The sequence below is a fragment of the Phocoena sinus genome, chromosome 20 (genome assembly GCF_008692025.1).
Source record: "Phocoena sinus isolate mPhoSin1 chromosome 20, mPhoSin1.pri, whole genome shotgun sequence".
Taxonomy (NCBI): Eukaryota; Metazoa; Chordata; class Mammalia; order Artiodactyla; family Phocoenidae; genus Phocoena; species Phocoena sinus.
In genome coordinates this window covers 31,653,480-31,670,164 of record NC_045782.1, presented here as the reverse complement: position 1 = coordinate 31,670,164, position 16,685 = coordinate 31,653,480, and the positions used below count along the sequence as shown (strand labels likewise).

Here is a 16,685-nt window from a genome sequence, read left to right as displayed (position 1 = left end):
GGTGAACAGAATGTTGGTAGAAATACAGATGGTAAAGGCTGTTCTGATGAGGTCTCAGAAGGAACTAAAGAACACTGGAAATTGGAGGAAAGGTGATCCTTAGTATAAAGTGGCAAAGAACTTGGCTGAACGATATTCCTGTTTCAGAGTCCTGTGGAAGGCTGATCTTGCAAGTGACGACACTGGATGTTTAGCTGAAATTTCTAAGCAAAGCGTTTGAAGGTCTGGCTTGGCTCCTTTTGACTGCATCCGATAAAATGCGAGAAGACAGAAATGACTTAAAGGAGGAATTGCTAAGCAAAAAAGAGCAGAACTTAAATATTCTCAGCCTATGCATATTGAAAAAAACGCAAACACTAACGGTGTGGCCAAGCAACCATCTAATCAGGAGAATTGTAGAAACTAGGCACTATTCTTCAAAACAGCCTGTGGAAAACAAACACGGGTTAGTTGACTTAAACTGCAATGAACACAGAGATGCATCTACTACAAATCCTTACTTCCTCCTCCTTCGGCCAAAATTTCCAGCCACATTTTGTTCTGACTTTGCCTGGGCAGCCGTACCCTTCCTTCCAAAGTGCTCATGGGGAATCCATAAAAACGCTATCATAAAATGTTGTGAAGGAAGTTATACAACAATGAGAAAACCTTTAAAGAGAACCTAAGTAATGGAATGCTAATCTTCTGTACTAAAAACGCTAATTATCCCCTAATTCATCTAAACATTCAAGGAAATTCTAATTTATTTTTAAATTTTTGCTTTAAATTATATTTTTATTTTTGGCTGCATTGGGTCTTCATTGCTGCGCGTGGGCTTTCTCTAGTTGCAGCGAGCAGGGGCTACTCTTGGTTGCGGTGCACGGACTTCTCATTGTGGTGGCTTCTCTTGTTGCAGAGCATGGGCTCTAGGCACCTGGGCTTCAGTAGTTGCAGCACGCGGGCTCAGTAGTTGTGGCATGCTGGCTCTAGAGCACAGTCTTAGTAGTTGTGGAGCACGGGCTTAGTTGCTCCGTGGCATGTGGGATCCTCCTGGACCACGGCTCGAACCCATGTCCTGTACATTGGCAGGTGGATTCTTAACCACTGTGCCACCGGGGAAGTCCCAGAAATTCTAATTTAAATGCCCTCATAAGAAGTCTTTGGCTAGGAGGGATCACGGTTGAATGGGCCTGTGCTTTACAAGCAGGATTTCATTTGAGTAAATCCAGCCACACCTTAAGCCTGGAGCTCAGGGACAGTGTGGGTGAACATGTGGACATGTCCTATAATGGACAGAGGCTAGGAAGAAAGAGATGCAGCCTTAGCCCTGGTCTGGGAGCACCAGGGCCTGAGATACCTCTCAAAGGGAAAGCTGCAGTGTGGGTGGTGTCACCCACACCTCACACACGAGGAACCCGAGGCCCAAAAGCGTTTCATGACTTGCCCGAGCCACCCACGCAGCAGCGGCAGAGCCGGCCTTCCAACCCAGCTCTGTCTGGTGCCTGGTCACCCTCCTCGCCCGCTCAGGCCGGACAGTCAGACACTCCCCACTCCGCCATGCGCACTTGGTGAGGGAAGCAGTTACCTGCAGCCTCCGGGCATGGCTCTGAGCTGACCAAGAGCTAGTTGCTGATAATTTCGGCCTCAAACAGAAAAAGGAGAAAAACAAAAGTGTCACAAGAGCTATTAGCAACCTGTTCCTGCAGGGATGCCAGCATTGCTGTAAACGTTTGAATACATTAGACTCCTTCATAAAGGTTAGGTCCTCAAGTAAGCACAAAAGTCAGAAATTGCTTGTAAGAACAACCCTGGAACAACCCATAGCTGGGAGAAATCCCTAAGCTTTTAAGAGGCAGCGGGAGCTGAGACTGTCTGAGGCCCCAGCCCCCTCTCAGTCTCCATTCAGGACACTCACTCGGGGAGCAGAAGGGAGTCAGGGAGTCCGATTTACCTGCGCCTTTTTTTTGTTGTTGTTACATCTTTATTGGAGTACAATTGCTTTACCATGGTGTGTTAGTTTCTGCTTTATAACAAAGTGAATCAGTTATACATGTACACATGTTCCCATATGTCTTCCCTCTTGAGTCTCCCTCCCTCCCACCCTCCCTATCCCACCCCTCTAGGTGGTCACAAAGCACTGAGCTGATCTCCCTGTGCTATGCGGCCGCTTCCCACTAGCTATCTATTTTACGTTTGGTAGTGTATCTATGTCCATGCCACTCTCTCACTTTGTCACAGCTTACCCTTCCCCTGAGCCTTTTGAAATTCCTTCTTCAGTCTCTGTCTCTCTTTCCTTCTCTCTGTCTCTCTTCCCCCATCTCTTCTTTGTTTCTCTTTACTTTCAAAGCCCCCGGTTGAGTTTGTCCTTAACCTCTCGCGGCCCCAGTGGGCAGCAAGGCAGCACCCCTGGGGGCCACAGCCCCACACCCCCAAGCCCCTGTCCCCATCCCCGTGCCCCAGGAGTGCTGTGCCTGAGCCCGCAGCTGTCCTCATGCCCCTCTGCTTCCCGGGTGACTCAGACATTTCCCACACAGACACTGGTGAACTCCTGGGTGGTGTCACAGTGCACTGGGGCAGGAGTGGTTTCATCTGGGTGGCAGATGTGGCTACTGCTCTAGTTAGAGAATGTTCTGGAAGAGAGGTTGCAGCTTGACACCCTTGGGACTTGGGGGCCATCCCAAGGGCAAGAGACTAGAGCCCCTCAGTGCACTGCTGTCTGCATCCCCGTCCCCAGCCTCAAGGATGCCTCTGCCCCCTCAACACTCCACCGGCCTCTCCTGCCATTCCTGCCTCTAATTTCCCTGTCTGTCCCTTTGGGAAGGGGAAAGCCAGAGGTGGCTCCCAGTTTTCTGAGGAGTTCAGGGATCTGGCCATTCCGAGGAGTCTTGTAATCTCACTTGAGGCTGTGCCCTGGACTGGCCTGTGACCTCTATTCCTGTGGGTCTCCCTGGGCAGGGGGCAAAGACTGCTTGGTGGCCAGCAGGGTGGCTCCTTCCAACCTGGAGTCCCAAGCCTCGCAGTGAGTGCCCAGGAGGGCAGCCTATCCCAGCCCTCTCACCGCCCCGTGTGCAGGAGTAAAAGGTAGATGAGACGTCCCAGCACTGTGAAGCCCGAGTGGGTCCCACTGCTTGTCCTCCTGCATTCATGGGGCCCACTCCCATGGACTTGGAATTTACCTGAGAGCTCTGATCACCTTCAGCTGTCCAGTGCCTCCCTGAATACACAGCAGATGAGAAACAGCAGCAAGATCAACTAGGGGCCAGGGGACTTTGGGCAAGAGACACAGAACAGGAGAGCACACTGTGGAGTGAGGGGGAGAGAGGGGAGAAGAGAGAGTGAAAGGAAAGTGACAGAACTGTGCCCAAGACAGGAGGAAAACAGAGCAGAACTGTCTCAACAGGGCCCACTGGGCCCCAGAAGGCTGTATGGGTGTCCCACTCTGTTTAGACAGGACCCATTTCCTATTCCCAATGCCCCACCTGTCCTCTCCCACCAAGATTCTGCTCCCGCTAAAGGGAGGGCACATAGCTGAATATGGTAGATGGTGGTCAGGAAGTGGTAGGGGGATAATTCAGTCCCCTCCCCAACTTCAGCCCCGCAATGGGAGCTTGCACACCGATTTAGGGACTAGAACTGGCTTCCTCCCCTGTTTGGGCACTTCCCCTGACAGAGACTGGGACCTTGCCTGCCTCCTTTTGAGGGATGCAACAACCTGCCCCACAGGCTCATTAAAGAGATGAGAACCATGAGATTCAGGCTCCCTCAGTGTCTCCACTGAACTTACCACTCTACCTAGATCCCTACCTACCCCCTCCTAAGTCTCTCCAGCTCACATAGGCTGATTCCCCACTGGGCTGTTGCTCCCAGCAATGCCCAAAGACCTGGCTCCTTCACAAAGACCCCTTATGGGTAAGAAATATACAACTTATTTACAAATGGTTTGAAAACAATAGTGATAATAACAAATGTGTGTGTCTGCTAGAGAGACAAAGACAGCGAGAGAGTGAGAGAGAGACACAGAGAGAGAGAGAGGAAGCAGAGAATCGTGAAAAGTTGGCAAAATATTAAGGATAATTAAATGAACGATGGGTTTACTGAAGTTCTTTGTACCACCTTCTTCTGTACATTTCAAAGCAGTATTTCAAAGTAAGAAGTTTAAAAATGAACATAGCTTTAAAGAAGTGGCCGCTCCTGCATCGGGGTCTCCCCTGGAGCTTTCTTATCATACAAACATGCTGGAGCCATGCTGCTCATAGGCCTTTTCTGATGGCACAGCACCATCCACCTCTACCCGATTGCTCTTCTTCAAGAGAACACCTCGAGACAGCTGATATCTGCACTTCGTCTTCCCAATTAGGTCCAAACAGCTCTGGTTCTCCTGGCAGCCGGCAAGTGAGCTCTCCTTCAGTCACATTCTCCACTTACGGGGACTGGAGGGTACAGCTGTGGCCTGAGAACCAGTCCCACTGCCTCACGGCCACAACAAACCCCAGAACAGTGTCCAAAACGCAAGGCTGGGACTTCCCCCGTGGCGCAGTGGTTAAGAATCCGCCTGCCAGTGTAGGGGACAGGGGTTCGAGCCCCATAACCCACAACTACTGAGCCTGTGCTCTAAGAGCCCATGCGCCGCACCTACTGAAGCCGACGAGCCTAGAGCCCCTGCTCTGCACCAAGAGAAGCCACCGCAACAAGAAGCCCGCGCACCGCAACGAAGAGTAGCCCCCGCTTGTGGCAACTAGAGAAAGCCCCGCGCAGCAAGGAAGACCCAATGCAGCCAAAAATATAAATAAATAAATAAATTTAAATTACAAAAAAACCCAAAAAACAACACTTAATGCTGCCAGGACCTTGAGAGCTTGTCTGGAGTATCTAGCACAGCTGTATGTGTCGCCTTGACAAAGGCGAGAAGTGGTCACGCAGACTGAGGGTCCACAAGTCCATAGCGAGACGCTAAGTTCGGAGTTGCTGTTTGGCGGTTTTCCCGCATAGATCTGAGTTGGAATGACGTTTCCCCAGTGCTGCAGGTCCTACCCAGTGGTGCCCTTCCCCTGCCTCGCTGTGTGGCTTGGAACGATTCGCAGACCCTCTCTGGGCCAGTAGCCCGACTGCACACCCTGCGGTACGTAAGACCTGGCGGCTGGGGCGACAGGCAGCACACGTGCCCGCGGAGCCGGGTTCTCCCCGCCTGCGTCATTTGCATAACAAGTCCCGGCACGGGCTTAACGCGACTCTGCGACTCTGGCTAGGTCAGGTGACATGCCTCACAGCGCCGCCTACAAGGTTTCGCAGGAATCTGCACTTCGGGCTTGTTTTCCAGCGCCCGCCATCCTCGCCGAAGAAAGAAAGGCGAGGCTCGTCCCCTGACAAATAGTTATGGAGCTGCTTTTACTTTCTGCCCGGCACGGAGGGGGCGCTGGGGCCGTGGACAGAAGCCGATCGGGTGCCTTTCCTGGGAGTGGGGATGGGGTGGGGAGACTGAGCAGGGAGCAAACCAGTGACCTGCCCCGTGACCTCTGCACCGAGGGAGTGAAATTCAGGATGAGCGGCCCCAGCCGGGCAGAACATGCCCAGGAAGTTCTGGGTCCAGGAGGCTTCGGGCGTGGACTGGTCAGAAATTAGTCCCTGCAGGCGGGTTGTGACCGGCCTAGAGCAGCCAGGCTTAGGAGACTGGGCGTTACGTATAGACTGAATCGCGCTTTAACAGGAGCCCTGCGCCTCATCTCAGCCCCAGAGGGGATCCCAACCTGTTAGGGTTTCTCGTGCCACGTGCGCTCGCCCTTCCAGAGCCTTAATTCGCCACCCTCTTTGCCTTCCCTTCTTTGGTCAAATCCTGGGCCCGCGCGCGGTCAAGGATGCCTTGTCCCCTCCCTCCCCCTCCCCCCTCGGGGCCCGCCCCAGAAACTCCGCCGTGTCCTCTCGTCCCCTCGGTGAGAAGTTCTGACAAAGAGTTGACAGTCATCCTCATAGGGCGCCAATCGCTTGCTCCGAAGGCGCTGTCCAGCCCACGGTGCTGAAGCGTCCCGGGCCCTGACAACTGAGAACAGAGATCATTCCCAACCTGGCAGGCTCCAGGCCTCGTCCATACTGGCCTAATAATCCACAGGGATCCTTGTCTGCCTAGCGGGTTTAAACTGGAATCGCCTCAGGGGCCCGAGCTTCCATGAGGAGGCCCAGGGAGAGTGGACAGTAGTCAATTCCTGTGCTTCATCCTGAAACCAGTAGAACTATGGGCATCTCCACTGACCCCTCCTGACTTATCCTATGAGTCATATGGGGAGACTGGGCCCAGAGGAGGGTCCATTTACTTTCCAGGAACTCAATTCTTCCCACTTGCACCCAAACCCAGCAGGCCCTGCTACCTGAAGCGGGTGGGGTGAGACCATCCCAGGAATTCCTCCCATACACATTCCCTGTAGTGAAGATGCCTCTCCCTCCATTCTGGATGACCCTCAACTTCCGTGGATGTTCACAACCCTTCCCCCCAACCCAACGTCCAGGCAGGCAGGGGAGATCAGGTGTCCCCAGTGAAGGGCTCTGCAACTTGGAGTCTAGAATCTTGCCCTCGAAGGAGTAAATGGCACGGTTGCCCAGTGACTTGAGCATAATTGTGATGGCAGTGATACTGGGCAGCATGAAGAAGCTGGGTACAGGGCAGAAATCAGACCAGAAAAGAGGGCTGGTAAGATGCCAGAAGGAGTAGCCACTGGTGTCCAGGACCAAACCCACACCGGACCCCACAGAGCTATCGTGGCAGCCCAGGACCCAGTCGTACCTCCTTAGCATCAGCCGAGCCTCAGTTCAGGCTTGGAGAGAGAAGTATAAGTCTAGGCAAGAGAGTTTTAAGAGGGTGCTCCAGAGGAGCTGACTCCGTGGCCAGCACGCATTTGGCAAAAGTAAATGTCATGTCCTGGTCTCCTCAGATGCATGAAAGTACCCAAGTTCAGTGCCCATAACCGCCAGGCAACTCCAGTTTAAGGTTCTCCGGGGTATATAGTGCATTCTGGCTGGATGTGGCTCAAAGAGCCCCAGGGGACAATGCACGGTGGCAGGGTTGAGTTCACACCATGAGGAAGGGCAGGCGGCAGCCTCAGGATTGTTGAATCATCCCAGAATGAGGATTCTTAAAATTGTGCTGCATGGTGAAGCAACTTGCTTGACCCCTCTCCTTATTCAGGGTGCCCGCTGGTGCACCCTGGATGAGTGCCTGAAGATGGGCAGTGCCGCTTAGCCCCTTGAAGGGACATACCTGTGTGGGACAGCAGTGGACAGTCAACCACAGAATGAGAAGGTCTAACCCCATCCCCCAACACATGGGCCCCATACTGTAGCCCCCATGGCAATGGATTAATAACTAACGTTGCCCTGGGCATCACAGTGACCCCAGGAGAGCAAAGTGGATATTAGCAAACCCATTAGGCAGATGGGAAAACAGGGGCAGAGAAGGCATGGGACAGTCACCAAAGCCCCAGAGAAAGTCCAACTTTTTTTTTTTTTTTTTTGATCTTGCTCCCCGATCAGGGATTGAACCTGGAGCCATGGCAGTGTAAGCTCTGAGTCCTAACCCTGGTCTCCTAGGTAATTCCCCCAACTATCCGATGTTCAGATTATTGCAACACCCTCCTTCCTGTCACGTGCTCTCCACTTAATCCGTCAAGGAGCCGATGCTAATGGCGGTCCCCTCCTTCAAAGCCAAACAGCTCTGGTTACCACGGTAAGTAACAAAACACCACTCCAGACTCTCAACAACAGAATCCTAGGAGGACGTGGGGAGGGCTCCTGTGGCCTGAGGGTCAACATGTCTGACCTTGGCTGGCCCCACAGCCATGGAAAGGACATGGACAGCATCCAGAGAAGGAAGGGAGCTGCTGGGCAAACTCTGGGAGAAGCGTAGGGGGCCTGGTGCAAGTGCTGACACCTTCCGCACATGCTGGGCCCTCAGGTGGTGAGCCAGAAATGCTGCCTAAGCTTCTTATTGCAGTAGGAGAGCCACAGCTGGGCCAGGCTCTTGTTGGGGAAGAATGTGAGTCCAAACACATCCAGCAAGCCTGGCAGAGGGAGGACAGCAGAGGGGCCACTGCAGGGGACCACCAAGAAAGTTTCTCTAAAGGCCAGTGTGGCAGGGATCCTGCCAAATTGAATGACTGGGCATCCATGTGAACTAGAATTCCACAGCCTGGATTACCGGAGGCGAGGTTGGGAACATCACACTGGGCGGTGTACAGAGCAGTAACAACGCCCCATACACATCTCCAGGGTGGTCCCCAACCCCTCTTCTGCCCCCATCCCCAATTCTGTATACTCTCATCCCCTCAAAACAGGCAGAATCGGAAGCTAAGGTTAAGAAAAATTTCCCAGAGAGTTACAGAATGGATTTTTTAAAAACAGATAAGAGGGGGCTTCGCTGGTGGCGCAGTGGTTGGGAGTCCGCCTGCCGATGCAGGGGACGCGGGTTCGTGCCCCGGTCCGGGAGGATCCCACAAGTAGAGCGGCTAGGCCGCTGAGCCTGCGCGTCCAGAGCCTGCGCGTCTGGAGCCTGTGCTCCGCAATGGGAGAGGCCACAACAGTGAGAGGCCCGCATAACGCAAAAAAAAAAAAAAAAAAAAAACAGATAAGAAACTAAGATGATTAAACTTCATATTAGTAGGAGTTCTAGAAAGAGAAAATGGTAGGGAGGAAATTTTTAGAACTATTTTTTTAATCCCCATAATGGAAGAGCGTGAGTTGAAGGGACTCATACCACATACCCACACAGTGGATGAGGAATATCCAACAAGGCACAGCACTGACAATTTTAACAGTACTTATAGATAAAGAGATCCTAAAACTCTCTGCAAAACAAGTAGCCACACACTAGGGACTATGAATTGTTACAGCACACTAGAAGAATATAGAAGAAAACTTCAAACTTTGGAGGGAAAATTATCTCCAACATAGAATTATCTATCCGTTCAAATATCAACCCAACGTGAAGGTAGAAAGAAAATATCATTAGATGTTCAAGGTCTCAAAAATTTACCTTCCGTGTGCCTCTACCAGGAAACTGCCAGAGAATATGCTCCACAACAAGCAGAAAGAAGTGAACTAAGAGTGAGGAAGCCGGGACTTCCCTGGTGGTCCAGTGGTTAATACTCCGCGGTTCCAATGCAGGAGGAACGGGTTCGATCCCTGGTCGGGAAATAACCGTGTCCGGCCAAAAGATCTAAAAAAAAAAAAAAAAAGAATGAAGAAGCCATGGGATCCAGATACAGAAAAAGAGGACCTGTTATAGGAGAGGGGCCTGGGGATCCCCAGATGAAGGCGTAGAGATGCTCTTGGGGGACAGTTACATGGCAGCAGCACTAGGCAGCTCCCAGTCCAAACAGGAGCATGAGGTCTGAGAGTCTCCAGGATGCCTGTAGGGGAAAGGGAGCTGGAGGGACGTGCCGCGATTGCCAGCATGATCAGTGGATGTTTGCTGGCTCCTGTGGTCAGGTCGGGAGTGAATTAATAATAGGTGTATAGAAACAGAATAGAGAATCCAGAAACAGGCCTATACCAATGGTCGACTGATTGTTTTTCTTTTTTTTTTCTTTTGGCCACACCATGCGGCTTGCAGATCTTTGTTCCTCGACCAGGGATCGAACCCATGCCCCCTGCAGTGGAAGCATGGAGTCCGAACCGCTGGACCACCAGAGAATTCCCAGTCAACTGATTTTTGACAAATGTGCCAAAGCAATTCAATAGGGGGGAAGAACAAGCTTTTCAACAACTTGCCATATGCACTAAAAAAAAAAAAAAAAAAAATTCAACTACAATCTTATGCTACATAAAAAATTAACTCAGAATGGATCATGGACCTAAATGTAAGGAGGGGGACTTCCATGGAGGTCCAGTGGGTAAGACTGCACTCCCAATGCAGGGGTCCTGGGTTCGATCCCTGGTTGGGGAACTAGATCCCCCATGCCTGCCGCAACTAAGAGTCTGCATGCCGCAACTAAGAGTCCACATGCTGCAACCAAGAAGTCCGCATGCCGTAAATAAGAAGGCTGCATGCCACAACTATGAGCTCGCATGCCGCAACTAAAAGATCCTGCACGTCGCAACAAAGATCCTGTGTGACGCAACTAAGACCCAGCGCAGCCAAAAATAAATAAATAAATATTAAAAATAAATAACTAAAAATAAACGCAAGAAGGTAAATTATAAAATTCTAGAAGAAAACAAAGGAGTGATAAAGGGTTTGGGAAAGAGTTCTTAAATATGACAGGAGCTATAAAAGAAGCTAAGCAAGTGAAAAATAAGTTAACTATTAACTACAGGAAAAAACAAAACATTTTACAACATAGGAAATTCAGTTCTATTGCATTATGAGGCTCTGCTGTGAACAACATTTACGTGATCATAATAATGAAGGGAATTCATTATTCCCTGGTGGTCCAGTGGTTAGGACTTGGCGCTCTCACTGCTGGGACCCAGGTTTGATCCCTGGTCAGAGAACTAAGATCCTGCAAGCTGCATGGCACAGCCAAAATAATAATAATAATAATAATAATAATAATAAAGACATTGCAAATTAACTTAATCAGAAATTGTGATCAAATAATATCAAGACTGTAGGGAAAGAAAGTAAAGGCTAAATCCTCACCAAAGTAGGAAGTGAACAGATATCTAAAATTTTAAACTTAGTGAGTAACAACTGAAGCATATGATTTAAAGATATGGACATACATGCTCCAAAAACCACAGAACAATCTGAAAGCAGCTGCCTCTCAAAGTAGGGAGCTGCTCTGGAACATGTGGGAGGAGGACGCTGTTATAAGCCTCACAGTACTCTTTTTCTTTTCAACCACCTGCCTGTATTACTTAGACACAAACAAAGTTTTTTTTTTTTTTGGCTGTGCCATGCGGGGCTTGTGGGATCTTAGTTCCCTGACTAAGGATTGAACCCGTGCCCTTGGCAATGAAAGGGCAGAGTCCTAACCACTGGACTGTCAGGGAATTCCTCAAATAAATTAAATTTAAAGCCACCAGAGAGCCACTGAAACTAGCTGTGTGGGCCTCAGGCCAAGTCCAGCCCTGGTCTGGTGAGTGGATCGTGGGAGGTAATCACAGTCGGCACAGCCCATGTGCTCTGCATTCTGGGGAACTTCACGCTTTGTCCAGGAGCGGAGGCCTGGGCCACTCCACTGCTTGACACAGATCTCAGAGATGCACTCCTGTTTCCCATGCTTGGCATCCCCCCTCTGTCCCCACCACCCCCAGCACTGCCCTCAGTCATGGCACTTCTCACCCTCCTGTCCCCATCTGTCTCTTTGACTGTCTCTTCCAGGGGACTGAGAGCTCCCAGAAAGTGTGAAAGATGCACTGTTCATCGCTCTCTCCCACCCTCCCACCTCCAGTGCCTGGCCCAGGGCTGGCACACTACAGGAGCTCAACGCTGTTAGGCATGGATGTTGGCAGCCCGGGTTCATGGACAAAGAAGGTCTTATGAAAGTAAATGCGCTAAGTCATGACTGGCCCCGGCAGGTGGTTCCCTTTGACCAGTTTGCCACTCTTCATCAGGCTCTACAATATGTTCTTATACCAACTGTGGTGCTGCCACTCAGTGGCCCTGTGGTCACCGCAGGAGCCTCTGTCCTCCCCCTGCCGGTCTTCAACTCTGCACCTGCCCCTGTGGGAACAGATGCCAGTGAGGGGCAGGCAGGCTACCCCAGTAAACCCCTTCCCACAAGTAATCCACCTAACTTCTGGGGTACCCTGAGCCTGTGTCAGGCATGGCACCAAGTGCTCTATACGCACTGGCTTTTTAACCTGCTCAGAGGCCATTTTACAGAGAGGTCACTGAAGGCTTAGGCCTCAGCGTAGGTGTGCCAGGCTCTGTCTCCTGCACTATGCCTTGGGCCAAACCCAGGTGTTAACTCACAACCTCAAGTCAGAAACCTGTCCCTCATGGGCAGGGACCCAGCATTTCTAGAAAAAGAGCCCTTGGGTTGAGTCAGTAGGGGATAGTCGATCTGTGTGGTCCCCAATACAAGAGCTCAATCACCCTGTTGTCCCTGGGGCCCCAGGTACAGGGCAGGATATTCCTGGACCACCAAGACCCAGTAATGGGAATGGGAAGCAGTGAGAGGAAGGTTACAATGGGGAGGATATATACAGACCAAATAATGTAAGATTTTTAAAAATTGAAGTATGGTTGATTTATAGTGTTTCAGGTGTATAGCAAAGTGATTCAGTTATATATAATATATATATATATATTCTTTTTCAGATTCTTTTCCATTATGAGTTATAAAAGATCTTGAGGGAATTCCTGTAGTCCACTGTTTAGGCCTCGGCACATTCACTGCCAGGGCCTGGGTTCAATCCCTGGTTAGGGAACTAGGATCCCACAAGCCACGCAGCTTGGCCAACAAAAAAAAAGATATTGAATATATTTCCCTGTGCCATACAGTAGGACCTTGTTTATCTATTTTACATATAATAGCATGTATATGTTAACCCCAAGTTCCTAATTTATCCCTCCCCCTTCCCAGATAATGTAAGATTTAAATTCATTTCTGCCTGGACCCATACTGGACATGGGGAAGAAACACAGGGGAGTGAGGCCCTGTATTCCTGGTCCTGACAGCTCAGGGAAAGGCCAACAACACACACTCCAAAGCAGAACCTTAGGCCCAGAGGTACTGAGCAGAAGAGTATCAATCAGGCTTCTAACCCAGCCAGTAGGCAGGAGATTGGGGAAGGCTTCCTGGAGGAGGTGATGACTGACCTCAGTCTTTCGAAATGAGCAGACTTTAACCAAAGGAGGAAAGAAGGGCAATCCAAGCATGGGGAACAGAATGAGAGAAGGCACAGAGGTAGGGTGTACAGAGCATCTGGTGAGAGGCTGGAACATTGAGAGGTGAGACTGGAGAGGAGGTCCGTGGAGCCAGAGGGGTGAGCTTATTTGTTGGGATCACTGATTTTATAGGGGAGGAAACAGGTTAGGGGTCACTGGACCCTAAACGATGGGGCTCAACCACCTCTTTGAGTTAATAGGAGAGAAAGCCCAGACAAGAGTGGCTCTCCTTAGGAATAAGCCCTTCCGTCTCCTGCAGGAAGGGAGCAGGGCTGGAATTCAAACCCTAGGCTTCTGCCCCCAGCTAGTGCTCCTTCCATGCCATTCCGCAGCCTTCTTCTCACTGGGAACCCAGCCCCTACTGGATCCTGTCCTCTGCAACCTCTGATGGGCAGCTGATACCAGCAAGGGTCTGCAGGGACTCTGGATACCCCTTGGTGTCTTTTGAGATAAACCCAACACAAATAAACTTTAATCAATGGCCTGAACTCTCAGTGTGGATCTCTGCAACGGAGAGCAGGCAGAGACAGGAAAGGTCCCCTTCTTGCCGAGCCTGAAAAGCTGCAGCCCCTCTCCCATCCCCTTCACTCCCACCCTACAAGTCCTCCCTGAGCTACTGAGGGAGTCCTGAGGGAGGAAACAGAGCAGGGAGGGAGCTGGATATGGTCACTGGAGTATGTTGGGGGGCCTCCTCGGCAAAGCCAGTGGGGGAAACTTCTGCCTTTAAATATTTTGAAATAGCAACAAACATAACAAGCACAAAAAATCAGGTGACACATGTTCTCTTCAGGCCTGGTGTCCCCACCTCCCAGATCCCAGGCACGGGAGCCCAGGCTCACACCAGCAGGAGGCTGGGACCAGAGCTTCTGTGGACCTTCCAAGTATGTTTATTCACATTCCTGTGGGCCCCTGGGGGACCAGCTGAGGTTCCCAGTGTCTGCTGAGGAAAAGAAAAAGCAGCCCCTGACATCCAGAACTGATCGGACGTTCACAGTTAGACCTCAGACACTCAGAGCCAGGTCATTTTCTCTTTCTGTCAGACATAAACAATCACAGAATACCAACCTCAGTCAAGGCTCTTCTGAGGCCATGATAAAATGAGACAAAATGAGCCTCCTTCATAATTTTGTCTAAGCGCGGACAAAAATAAGGTCACTGTGCCGCCACCCATAAAATATCAAACATACCCCTCTTTTGGCTAAAATGAATGACTGCTATATTTTTGGCAGCTTTGTTGAGATATAATTCACATAACATACAATTCATCCATTTAAAGTGTACTATTCAATGCCTTTAATTATACTCACAGAGCCGTGCAACCGCCACCGTGGTAAATTTAGAACATTCCCATTGCCCCGGAAAGAAACCCTACACCCCTCAGTCATCACCTCCAAATCCATCCATCCTCCTTGCCCTAGGCAACCACTACAGAGACTTTCTATCTATATAGATTTGCCTATTCTGGACATTTCATATAAATGGAAACATACAATATGTGGTCCTTTGTGACTGTCTTCTTTCAATTAGCATAATGTTTTCAAGTTTCATACATGTTGTAGCATGTATCAGTTATTCACCCCTGCAATGCCTAATTTTATATGTCAACTTGACTGGGGCGTGTATATATATTGGGCATAATCTCTCCTATTACTTCTGTGGCAGTATGCACCAAGAAGCTTAATCTTCATAACTTGGACCCCAGTAATTCTACTTCTAAGAATGAACTAATTCCGGACTTCCCTGGTGGCGCAGTGGTTAAGAATCCACCTGCCAATGCAGGGGACACGGGTTCGATCCCTGGTCCGGGAAGATCCCACACACGCTGTGGAGCAACCAAGCCTGTGCGCCAACTACTGAGCCTGCGCTCTAGAGCCCGCGAGCCACAACTACTGAGCCCGCGTGCCGCAACTACTGAAGCCCGCGCACCTAGAGTCCGTGCTCCGCGACAAGAGAAGCCACTGCAATAAGCCCGCGCACCACAACGAAGAGTAGCCCCCGCTCGCCGCAACTAGAGAAAGCCTGCGTGCAGCAACAAAGACCAAAGCAGCCACAAATAAATAAATTTTAAAAAAATAAAATAAACGAGGAAGAAAGCATTTCAAAAGGTGCAGGTAGTTCACTCCTTTCCTCTCCAGGACTGAGCCTGAGGCGGGAGGCATGATTCTGCTGGGCCCTCAGCCCCTCAGCGAGTCTCAGCTCCCATCTGCCTCTTCAAAGTGTAGGTATTTCTCCAAGCTTGAGGGCAGTTTGAGGGATTTTTTTAAATAACTTTTTTATTTGTGCTGAGTGTAGGACTTAACCTTTATGAAGAAGCATGATACAGCTCTCATAAAAAAGTAAAATACATTTCAAACTTTCACCGTGCCACATGGCTTGTGGGATCTTAGTTCCCCGACCAGGGATTGAACCCATACCCTCGGCAGTGAGAGCGCCGAGTCCTAACCACTGGACTGCCAGGGAACTCCCACATTTCAAAGTTTTTTTTTTTTTTTTTTTGCGGGTACGCGGGCCTCTCACTGTTGTGGCCTCTCCCGTTAGGGAGCACAGGCTCCGGACGCGCAGGCTCAGCGGCCATGGCTCACGGGCCCAGCCGCTCCACGTCATGTGGGATCTTCCCGGACCGGGGCACGAACCCGTGTCCCCTGCATCGGCAGGCGGACTCTCAACCACTGCGCCACCAGGGAAGCCCCCACATTTCAAACTTTTAAGCAAAGCTGCAGCATCAGTGCAGCAACAGTGATTGCTCTAATGATACTTTCATTATTCCACCTTTTCAGTTTCAGGAGGAAATTATTAGCCACTGGTTCCTGGTTAACTTGAAAACACACCAGAGGCTGGACGCGGAAAGTGAGCATCTAACTTTCTGGCCTGGGAAGGGATGGGGGGCAACGGAGAGACTTTGACATCAGACAGACCTGAGTCAGAATACTGGCTCTGCCACTGCTAGCTGAGTGGCTTCTCAGCTGAACCTCTCTGAGCCTTGCATTCCTCATGTATAAAATGTGGTGATTCCACCCACACTGCAAGGCTGTAAGAGTGAAAAAGTGACACTGGTAGTATAAGGCCAGTGCAGTCACACTGAGTCAGTCCAGTTAAAGGACTCCAGCTGTTTGCAGTCAGGTGCTGGAAAATGTTAAAACAGTTTTGCTTCCAAGTTTCTTTTTAGAGGGCTGGAAAATCTAAAGTTATAGAGAATTTTTTAAATTTTTTATTGGAGGGCTTCCTTGGTGTCGCAGTGGTTGAGAGTCCGCCTGCCGATGCAGGGGACACGGGTTCGTGCCCCGGTCCGGGAGGATCCCACATGCCACGGAGCGGCTAGGCCTGTGAGCCATGGCCGCTGAGCCTGCGCGTCCAGAGCCTGTGCTCCGCAATGGGAGAGGCCACAACAGTGAGAGGCCCGCGTACCGCAAAACAAAAACAAAAACAAAAATTATTGGAGTATAGAGAATTTTTTTAAGGTCTAAGGACTGAAGGAGTGAAGGAGAATCCCTTCTTCCAGGCCCTCTGTTCCATGAGGTCCTTGCCACTGCCCCCAGTGCAGACCAGGCTCCTGGGGGCAATAATCTGCCTCTGGCCTCTGGGGCTGGCCCTGGACCACACCTCCATGAATATGAGGGGCCTTCAGAGGACCCTGATGCTTCTGGCCTGCTTCCAACTTCCCTGGGGCAGCCTCAGTGATTACACTATCCATATGGTAGGACACAGCTGGGCTGGGGTCACATCCATCAGAGCACTGCCTCAGGCAGCTTGTGTGTGATTGTGACTCCACTGTAAAGGGCAGGCAGCAAAGCCCAGGAATCCCCAGGGGAAGCTGGGAAAACGGCTGTCCCTAAACCGGCTGGGCCTGCACTTCTTGGATCTAGGTTTGGATTATTTATATCAGTAC

At 50.5% G+C, this 16,685-nt stretch overlaps 1 protein-coding gene across 3 annotated transcripts in view; it reads right to left on the bottom strand.

Moving 5' to 3' along the window:
• The window catches only part of ZNHIT3 (zinc finger HIT-type containing 3), a 46,462-nt gene that overhangs the window by 15,288 nt on the left and 14,489 nt on the right, over positions 1-16,685 (bottom strand). For all 3 annotated transcript variants that reach the window (XM_032616536.1, XM_032616534.1, XM_032616535.1), the window contains exon 2: positions 8,996-9,178. In XM_032616536.1, coding sequence (XP_032472427.1) covers positions 8,996-9,178 — 183 coding nt within the window. The remainder of the gene's footprint in view (positions 1-8,995; positions 9,179-16,685) is intronic.